At 40.8% G+C, this 11,223-nt stretch overlaps 1 protein-coding gene across 1 annotated transcript; it reads left to right on the top strand.

The window, feature by feature from the left end:
• Nucleotides 1–3,108: 3,108 nt before the first annotated feature.
• Nucleotides 3,109–7,100, top strand: LOC124132542 (tripartite motif-containing protein 3-like). The gene is made up of 3 exons (XM_046496488.2): nucleotides 3,109–3,211; nucleotides 4,443–4,725; nucleotides 5,160–7,100. The coding sequence occupies exons 2-3, from the start codon at nucleotides 4,443–4,445 to the stop codon at nucleotides 6,215–6,217; spliced, it is 1,341 nt and encodes a 446-aa protein (XP_046352444.2). The 5' UTR covers nucleotides 3,109–3,211; the 3' UTR covers nucleotides 6,218–7,100.
• Nucleotides 7,101–11,223: the final 4,123 nt, after the last annotated feature.

Raw genomic sequence — 11,223 nt, 5'->3', positions numbered from 1 at the left:
ATACATAAACGTGTTTAAATACGACATTCGGAAAGCTTAAGTATAAAGACAGTGTCTATTCACGACATATTATACGTTGTCTGGCCTATTATGGAAGGTCTACACTTTCCAGTAACGTTAACCAATCCGAGTTCAGTCTTTATCAAAGGTAGCAATTGTAGCATTGTTCTCCATTCTTCGATGGTCATTGCTATTCCTTTAATGGTGGCCTTACCGACCAGAAACATTCTCACGTCCAAAACTGTACGGTTTTCAACTCGACATACGTTTAGTCTGGTCACTGCCGACAATTTGGACTGATTAAGCGAACACTTTTGGCCACGGGTGTCCAGACTTTTTATAGTCTCAGATCTGGGTAGATATTTTAATGTGTGGAAAATAGCGTTAGAGGCTTCGATCGGAGAATTATTAGTTGTCCTAGTGATCTATTCGGCTACCGAAGAACCGGTTAGAAGACACATCAGGAGAGATAAAATAATAATACGTTTCTTTCCTTTAATGGACAAATTTCTACCCAACAAACCGCATTTAGCGGTAGCGATCATGGGAGGTTCGTCAACAGGTTGTTCCATGCTTTCTGAACTGTTGAATTAGCTAGTGGTTCGCCGGTTACGTGTATACTATTTAATTCCGCAAACCGTTGTTATATAAATGTAAATTACCGGGTTTGAGTGCGGGTCACTGACCCGGAACTGTCACGTGATTGTCCGTCGTTGGACGTTCATTGGTTATCCGGCTGGTCACGTGATTTTGATCGCCGGACTGTGATAGCGGATTTATCATTGCGGCTCGAGCTGTTGGAGATATCGGACATGAAAATGGATTCTCCAGATTTAAGCGCGAATTGCGACGCTAGTGTCGACTGCGGATGTAAATGTTTGGATGCGGATAGCTGTCGGAGTTTGTGGACAGTGTGAGTCGGATATTATGGTCATTCCCGATCATCCTTCCTACAGGTATTTTAAAAAACGTTTAGATACCTACTACAAATTTCCTATTCAAATTAAGCAGACTCCTCTCGAGCTGGCCAGGTGCGGATTATTCTACACGGGAATGAACGATTGCATTCAGTGCTATATGTGCAGTATTAAACTGTACAAATGGAAATATTACAAGAACATAGAAGACATTCCCCAAACTGCGTCTACCTGAAGACCGTATTTGGCTCACCATCCACGACGATCTAAGACGTCGTCAACATCCACGTGTACAGCGTAGGCACAGGTTCCTTATGGAACCACCAAATCTCCCAAAAGAAAACTTTTAACATTTTGCTGAGATGCTTTCAATAAAGATATCCTTTCTCTATTTCTTTTTTTCAGCTGGAGAATTTCACTTTGTAATTTTAGAATTTCTTTTTTATTATTATTGTATACACTAAGTATAGAATAGCATTCACTAGGTTTAATTATGAATAAGTTACATATCAGCGCTCAAATCATAATGGGGTGGGACCCTGGGTGGAGGATGGAGGGGTGGGACCCCTGGGTGGGGGAGGGGACCATGCGGGTAGAAATGAGCCAATGAGAGGACAGAAATATATGACGTCATTACTCTGGGTTGGGAGGATGGGGAGGGGGACCCTGCGGGTAGAATCAGCCAATGGGAGGGCTGCAATATATGACGGGCAGAAATCAGCCAATGGGAGGGCTGCAATTGAAAAACGGGCATAAGTGCACTATATACTACTTGCGTTGACTGTTGTCTAGTCCCTGGCTGATAGTAGTGAACCCATGGTTACAAATTGCTTAAGAAAATCAGCTACATCCGCTTAAAAATAAAGAAAGTTCCTGCAAGAGATGACGAAACTGGAGCGTTTCCAATCAGACTCCTTGGGACACAGCATGCTGAAACCTTTGTCATTCCAGTTCATTCCTCAGAATGTTCTCAGACTGTATTGGCTGTGTGACGTGTAGTGAGTTGATCATCCATTATCATATCATGTATTTTATCAACATTTTCCGTTGTGGTGGAAGTTGAGAGTCTTCGATCCTGATCTTGGATCATCTTCGGGGCTCTTTCTTCCCCTCTTGAAATTCGGTATCCACCTCTCAAAAGGGGTAAAGGGAGACAAAATCATCCCCTAAGTTGCCACTTTGTCCCCATGCATGGATGAGTTGCTGTTCCTATTATCTCCATTTCATCAACAGAGAATACCTGGTCACCTTGCTGCCTGCCAACATATGCTTCCTAGTTGAGTATTTGGTTCAAACGCAGCCTGTAAGGAAGGAACGTATGGGTTCTGTATTGCAGTTAAGCTCAGAACTCTTCAGTCACCCCTCGTTCATCAATAGAACCCCACACCGTTACCCGCTATAGATTCCAGATGATTATGATAATGTCACAAGCAGAGGGTTCATGCCATGAACAAACATGTAACATATATAGCCACGTTTTCTCGAAAATGAAGAAACCCTTAAATTTACTCATTACATAAGCAATCAATTTTGTTAATTAAAATTCATGATTTAAGGTATCTGTAATTTTATCAAAGAGGTTCACCCAGTTGATAACCTCGCCTTCCATCCTTCAGACTGGTCAGATTTTCATTTACCTCGTGCGATAATATACATGATGTTTATCACATATCATCCTATATCTCACAGGATACATATCATCAAGAAAACAGCGTTATTATTCTCCCCGGCCAGGGGTATATTACATTTTTGGGTTTATGTAGTGAATATGAGCTAATGTTGAAAAGCATGCAGTGAGGGATATAACTCTGTCAAAAATATATGCAGCAATGGGGGGAACTCTGTGTGTATTCCTTTTGCCCAAAGACGTCCCCAGTGTTGCTGACGTCGCTCTGTTAATCAGTCACCAAACGATGATGAGACGGTACAGAGATGAGTGTTGTGTGAGACACTACTCACGGGAATCAATGAAAAGAAGGACCGTCACCTCGTGCACGTGCACATGTTTGCGTGTAGTTGTGACCAAGAAACTATACATGCATTGGTATTATTTCACGAGTCAACTTCTGTCGTTTCTAAAGAAAATCGTCTATAAGTTCTTATATCCCTACGTATTTTGCGGTATAGGATGTAATCATTACGTCATGTTATATAAACATTCTGACGCCGGATGCATATTTTTACGGACACAGCCGAATGGAGACGATTTGGGACAAGCCGACAAAACAGTTACGGAAAAGGGCGAGTTCAGCCGAGTGCGGCAGTCCACACCCAGACACACAGCCTGCTGACAGGTAGACTTTCAGATACATCTTGTCGTTGTCAACACAGATATTGTCACACTGGGAACTGATACTGGGCGTTAATTGGGCTTTGTCAAATATCATTTATTATCTGCTAGACATATATGTGTATCAGCAAGCCTTGAAAGCAGTGTTATGGTATGCTGTAACAAGGAACTCGCCTACTTTCGCTATCACTTTAAAACATAGCCTCACGGTGGTGTTATATCACATCGCACTGAAGCTACTTTAATAGAGACAATAGCAAATATGTATCATCATTCACTGGGGTAAAAGGTAAATAATAGGCAGTCCTAAATTCTACTTTCGGTGAACGTATCCACTCAATTGTTCTTTGTTACTATGAGTCGTTCTATATGTGACACCGTCGATAGTGTGCACTACCAGTGTTCTCAATAGAAGGGGGTGGCTGATATTGTATTGTCATCTCGTTGTCAACCGATCCCTCGGGGCATAAAAACAAGGCATTTAATTCAGGTATTTGGCACGCCTGGCGGTTATTATCAATGGCCATCATTTAGTCTGGACATTTATATTCACGTCTAAAAATAACTATATGTTAAAGGTGACATGGAGCCCCGACGTCCACTACCAGGATATATAACAGCAGGTTTCAGCCTGATTCCGACTCAGTTTGTCGTCAGTGTTGAACTTATACCCCTCTTGTATGCATGCATTCACATATGTGGAGTAACAAGGTATACATGCCATTCGATTGTGTCTTCACATGTAGGTGAATATACCGTACTTTTGTAAAGTTAGAACTGGTAAGTAAGTTGTATAAACGTTGGTACACATTTATGCAGACTGGAATTTGGATTTATCCATTTACACGTATGTGAAAATATACCGATGTGTGCAAATGGATGTATATTCGCGTGGGATTCATGCCAATTATCATGTATTTGTTTCTGAAATGAGCCTATGTTTGTTCGAATGCAGTGGGTAAAGGGAAGTAACTCGGTTTAATTGTAACGTCTGTCAGCTGTCAATACGGCTAACCGGTACGCATGAATGTCGACAAGATAAATTCGTTATCAACCGATCCATCGGTACATAAAAGCGATAAAAAGGTAAAGGGTAAAAGTATGTTTGCAGCCGTGTTGTACATATATTCATATTCAAATAGTTGTAAAACGATACGAATCAAACTCAGTCATAACATTATTGTTTTGAGGAAAATGAAATGTATAATTTATTAAACTATGAATGCATTTAATAGATGGCTACCCGGAACGGAAACAAAATCAAGGATAATTTCCTGACGTGCTCCATCTGCTTCGAGACGTACACAGACCCGTGTACACTGACCTGCCACCACACCTTCTGTCAGAGATGTATCACCAAGTACATCCAAACCAGACCAGATGCTGTACAGTCCAAGACGATCCCCTGTGCCTGCTGTGGACAAGATACCATGGTCCCCCACCCAAGCAGACCAGTGGAGGAGTGGGCGGGGCAGATCAAACCCAGCATCATTCTACAGAAGTTGACAAACAAGCCAGGTGAAATGAAAACGTTCTAAATGTTGAACCTATTTTATTATTTATATTGATACGTCTTGTTTGATTAAAACGTAGAATACGGAAATAAAATGTACTTTAAAGGATATTTGTTGATTTGAGAAATCTATATTACTAACCAAAGTTGTTTACAAAATATGCCATGAATAGTGAGTGAAAACAGGTATATAAAACATATTTAAATTACAGAAGGCTGTTATGTTTAGACGATAACATGTATCAACGAGAAAAGAAATGTCTATCCCTTAAGTTACAGGTTGATTAACGTTGAGGCATGGCATGTAAGTTGTAACTATTGATTTACTGGTTTGTTTATGTCTATGCTGTATTAAACACTTTAGACATTTCATATAATAAATAGAATAAATAGATTTCAATTATCATGTGACAATACTCACATCATTCTATGTTTGCAGTGTTAACAAACAATTGCTGCACAATCTGTCAGCAACTAGGGGAGATAACTGCAGGAGTCTTGTGGTGTCCTGAATGCGAAGTGGACCTCTGTGAAAGATGCGTGAAGATACATTGGGTGAGCCCTATGTCAAGTAACCATGACCTCTTTGACCTGCAAACCAGAGATAAGGGGGGAGAGTGTAAAAGCGACAAGCCGATCCAAGAGATAGAGACGGCTGACCACAATGACAAAGGTAAAGGTAATCTCAAGGCACCGATGCTGGTCAACACCATTGATACCTATCGGATCAGTGGCAAAATGTCCTTTAATATCCGTGACGTCGCAGTCCTGGTTGTAGACGGTGTACAGACAGTTGTAGTCACTGACGGGGACAATCACTGCATAACATCCTTCTACACCAGAAGAAAGACGCCACGTTTCAGTACGGGTCGTGTGAAAAAATCTCCATGGGGTGTAACACAGCTGAAAGAAAAGCAGGTTCTGGTTGCTGTCCCCGAATCATGTGAGATTGTAACACTGGGTGTCAGCCCTGGCCTGGCGTTGCTATCAACCATCACAACACGTACTGGGTACTACAGTCTCGCTGTTCTGAGTCCTTCATCTCTAGCAGCAAGTACAGACTATTGTGTTGATATCCTGGATATGTCGGGGCTCGTGTTGAGGTCAGTTAATGCATACAACAATATGCGACTATTTACCTACCCCGACTACATATGTGTCAACAACAAGGGCAACATACTCGTGTCTGACTGGGGGGAGAAGTCTGTGACATGTCTAACATCAGAGGGGGATGTTGTGTGGAGATACGTCCCTACCGGAGACAGAGCACTCGGTGTTCCTCATGGTATTTCCACTGCCAGGACGGGAGATATACTTCTGGTGGACAGTAATTCCAACAAGGTCATACAACTGACAGAGACGGGAGAGTTTGTCAGAGACCTCCTCGCGTCAGACGGTAACGTGTCTGGCCTGAAGAGTATTTTCTGTCATGCATGCGAATCCTTCTTCATCTGTTGCAATGCTGAAGTGAAGGAGTACAAATGTAGTCGATACTAACTCGGTCTTTCTACAAGAGAGATCAAGACAACTGACAAAAAACAAGGTTTTGTCGAGATCCAGTACCAAGTAGTATGATAAGTATCCGCTCAACAAACCAAGCCCTCAACAGGATTGTGGATGATAACAATAGTGTTTAGTGTCAGAGTATAAAACGAAAACTATTGAAACTCACAGGGTACATGTTCTATGTCACAACGTTTAGCTTACTAAATATATATATATACAATTACTCTCTGTAAAATAGTAGTATATGAAGCATAAATAAAGATGACACTACAATTCCGACCCAACCCATAATGGTATTGCAGTGTTTGAGGACTGTTGTGAGAGACATGATTTTATTTCTTGAGGGCACGCAATTTTGCTGGAAAAGGAGAATCCGAACAATTTATTTTTTATTTTTTATTGCTTTTTTTTCAGGGCAGACAGAGAACAAATTTTGGTGATAAAATCTGATAAATAATTACTTCTTTAACATTTATTCAAATGGTTCAAGAATTTGTTTTCAAAATACATCTTCTTTTTCTTTGTTTCTGAATAACCATGTCGTTTTATTCGCCATAATGGGCTGCGAGGTCGTTATACGTAATAACCACGTCATTGATAACTATTGGTTTTATACTATGTCCATGCACGAAAGTCGCAAATTGTTTGCCTGGCTTCATTATCTGTTTGTCATCAATGTAGTAGTTACCTGTATCCATCATCTTTGTAGTATTTACCTGTTTCCATCTTCTGTGTACTACCTATATTCACTATCTGTGTAGTATTTACCTGGCTTTGTCATATATGTAGTATGTGCCTGACTTCGTCATATATATGTGAAAATGTAACATATGATATATTTTATGAATAAAGTGGACACAAATATTCGTACCAACCATTTGATATTCTTTGAGTGTTCATTCAGAGGTTTCATTTTCTAAAAAAAAACCATTTTAGCTCTTTTCATTAAATATTTAGTAATCGTCAAGGTTTACCTGTTGTCCTCGTATAATTATGCAACATTTACCTGGCTTAATTGGGTATGTGTGTCTCATTTATCAAATGAGGCGTGTTGTCTTCTGATGGAGACATTGGCACGACGTTCATGCCTATCTGTGGGACTAATAGTTCGTTTATTTCCGGAGCAACCGAATGAATGGTTACAGGCGCCGTCATGCTCACCATGTAACAGAATGGTAGATTTTGTAAACCTTTTAGCCTTTGTCATTCCAATATGGTTATTGTGTAATTGCCGTTAGGCGTTTCCGTTCTCATAATTTAATCATATATCTTTCTTCAATGAAATGGCTGTCACTGCATGTTATTGTATAACTGTCTCTGGTACTGCTGCTTCCTTCCATACACCATTGCCAAACATAACGGTAATAGCACAACAGTGACGTGAATGGTGATACACACAAGCATGACATTGGTTTAGTGACAGCACTGAGTACTGCTTCAAAAATATTGTCCTTCTCCACTGAAAGTCATATAGTGTCAGGTGTGAGTGCAGAAGGGTATTCGGGAAGATTTTATCAATATTATCTAGCAATCCAAAGATGAACATTATCATTGAAATTATTACTGAGATAACTCATAAGCGATCTTGTTCCATTGTGTGTATGGGGCGGTGAGGTGAAATCGGGTTAACGTCTAGTTCAAGGTTTGTTCACCTATACAGCCACGAGCATTGTCCATTGCTTTAACTAGTCCAGATTTACGTCCGGTTTTATAGTGCTAGCCAAATGAGATACCATGCCTCAGTTTAACATGGACACCGCCACATTATATTCACTCCGAGCCAACCAGTCCTTGATTTATCCCCTTAATGTCACGCAGTTTAACATGGATACCACCCCACTAAGACATTAAATTAACCCCGAGGCAGCCAGTCCTTTTTGTATGACGCGGAAGGGGATCGAACTCCCGACCTTCCGCACACCAAGCAGATGCTCTATCCACTAGACCACGGAGGCAGTTTAAGGCGTGTATACAATGAAGGACATAAGGGCGTGCATCTAAGGCAGTGAGGAGACATGTGTAGGCGTTCTGTATAAAAAGGCTTGGCTTGGTCGATTTGAAATTCTTATCAAGTTTGGTTTGCATTTGTTAACTGAAAGTTTTTTATTCTTATCAGTGTACAATTAACATATGATAATACATACTTGAACAGTTTGTCTTTCCTTCACACAAACACTTAATATGTCTATACCGAAAGAACGAAATGTTGTTTCCTTTACTGATTGAATTCAGAATTGAAGATCGAATGCGCAGAACCATGACTCAAATGAGGTGAGGTGAAATTGGGTTTAACGTCGCGTCCAAGATTATTGCACTTATATAGCGACTTGCATGCACGTGTGTGTGTGTGTGTGGCTACTTGTACTGGTCCGGACTGATGCCGATTTATAGTGCTAGCACACTGAGATACCATGCCGCAGTTTAACATGAATACCCCACTCAGACACAGTATACTGACTCCGAGCCGACCAGTCCTTGTTTTAGCCCCTAAATACCGAGCGCCAGACAGGGTAACAACAAGTAACATCTTTTAACGTCTTTTGGTATGGCGCGGCCGGGGATCGAACACCGGACCTGCCACACTCCGCTTATAGTGTGCTGGGCGTATTTCCAACGCTTTCGATAACCAGTGAAGGTTCTATAAATTATTTACATCGTTGAACATACATGACCGGTTTAAGCTCTAAATCCGTATAAATCTATGTTTCGATTTTACAATGTTCAGATGTCAAGCCATTTGTTGATCTGTTGTGATATTATAGCCAATAAATTCAAAATGTCAACGCAAGAGAAAATTCTTGAATAGTCTTGATTATCCTTGCCAAAACAGATTTTACAGGGCGTAAGAGGCAAAATAGTGACCCATAGTATTGGTAACATCGCGCATCATGTTGACAAGCTGGGTCTGAAACTTTGATTTCATTAACGGTTTCAACACAATCCTAAACCTGTAAAAGTTATTCAATATCCCAAACACTGCTTCTGTATTCTGTGCATATTCAAAGAGACACCGCGTTGTGCACATACTTCTATTCCATGTTTAAACGTAATGATCATGGTAAGACTAATATTCACTTTTATACTATGTTATCTGTCTAGCTATTTGTTATCATATAGTAATTACGGTTGTACAATTATTTTTGATATATAACTCCAACGCCAGGAAACAATCAGTCTCGACTATATGCCGAATATACCTTCATTGGGGGTAAAAGACAAAATAAGGGAGACAATTACATGAATGAATCACTGCAAATCAGTGGTGACACCAGGTGTTCACGAAAAGGCATCCTGGACCTGCAGGTTTGGTACAAGCTCCGATTAAAGGGACTTCGTTTTAAGAGTATTTGGGAGTGAAGTCGTGGTTAATGTACGGGTTATATAGGGATAACGTACGGATAATGCACGGGGAATCCACGGATAATGCACTAATACCCTAAGAATGATGCAACGCAACGCAATAACCGAACAGCACAGGTGAATCTTACTGATAAAAGCCATTTACAGAATCATTTTAGAGCATGGTATTTGCTGTGCCCTCTGCGCATGTTCGTGTCAACGAATCAGGATTCATTCGTACGTCCTACGAAATGTCAGTATGCAAAAGAGATAAAATCATTTCCGTCTCCACGATACTGTTTCCACACACACCCCGTTGTACTTTTGAACGGTAACTGTTACTGCCGCCTTGGGGACTTTGGCCTCACACAGTCCCAGTCCCTTCTCCTCTCCATACTATGAGGGGCGGTCGGGTAGCCTAGTGGTTAAAGCGTTCGCTCGTCACGCCGAAGACCCGGGCTCGAATCCCGACATGGGTACAATGTGTGAAGCCCATTTCTGGTGTCCCCCGCCGTGATATTGCTGGAATATTGCTAAAAGCGGCGTAAAACCATACTCACTCACTCACTCACTATGCAATGCCACATACCCAGACATATATACATGTACATACAACATAACACCAATATTTACAATGGCCTGGTCGCAGTGTCGACACACGACAGTTTATTAACATCCATGTTAAATACTCCAACTCCTCTCATCAACATATATACGCTTCCATAATACATCATGATATACGGAACTTGTGCCCGACACGTAAACCAGAGATCAAAAACAACATTTAAGAGAAAATTGCTCTGGACCGTGTTCTCCCAACGAAGTCAACATTCCCTTTTCTGGGGAGTTTACAGAATATCTATTTGATGTACATAAACCTTGTGAGGTATACAGTGTTATGACTTAAAATGAGCATGTTAGCAAGGTATACTGACTTCCGCCAATTACATAATGGAATATACATTCAGTACACTCGTATTATAAAAGGCTCGCCAGCCTACTCCATCCCTGATTATACATTTAGGCCATAATTCTTGCACGTATTATAATGACTCGTCGTCAGCCCTATCCATAACAGAATATACATTTACATCATTTATTCCATGAGCGTATTATGACGGCTCGCCAGCCTAACTTCCAAAACTGATTGGATTACAAATAACTTTTTCACGTATTATGACGACTCGTCAGCCAACTTAGACACATAATGGGGTTTCTAGGTACGTATATAAACCAACCCAACAGGGGCGGAACTGCTCAATGAAAATTCCCACACTTTACATCTTCCCCGATCGCACAATCCTTCTCGTCAGAATTGAAATTCTGCAAACAGAAACATACATAAATATTTTGTTCAATCATACATATTAATAATGAATTACAAAAACTTATGTTCAGTGTTACTGCCGTGCTGACAAGCGAGAGAGACGAGCTACTTTCCACGCCCCTTATTTATACCCGTAACATACCCAGGCTAATTACCTCCCTGAGCCATTGCATACCGCAAGGGGAGAAAGCAGTTTCTCTCTTATTCATAATGCACTCAACCGAGAGAAACATCATTTCTCCTCTCCAAATTATGCAATGCCACATACCCAGATATATATACATACAACATAACACCAATATTTACAATGGCCCGGTCGCAGTGTCGACAC

The sequence above is a fragment of the Haliotis rufescens genome, unplaced genomic scaffold (assembly GCF_023055435.1).
Source record: "Haliotis rufescens isolate VD_foot unplaced genomic scaffold, xgHalRufe1.0.p SCAF_11, whole genome shotgun sequence".
Lineage (NCBI taxonomy): Eukaryota > Metazoa > Mollusca > Gastropoda > Lepetellida > Haliotidae > Haliotis > Haliotis rufescens.
The sequence above is the reverse complement of the archived record's forward strand: the minus strand, read 5'-3'. Positions and strand labels throughout refer to the sequence as shown.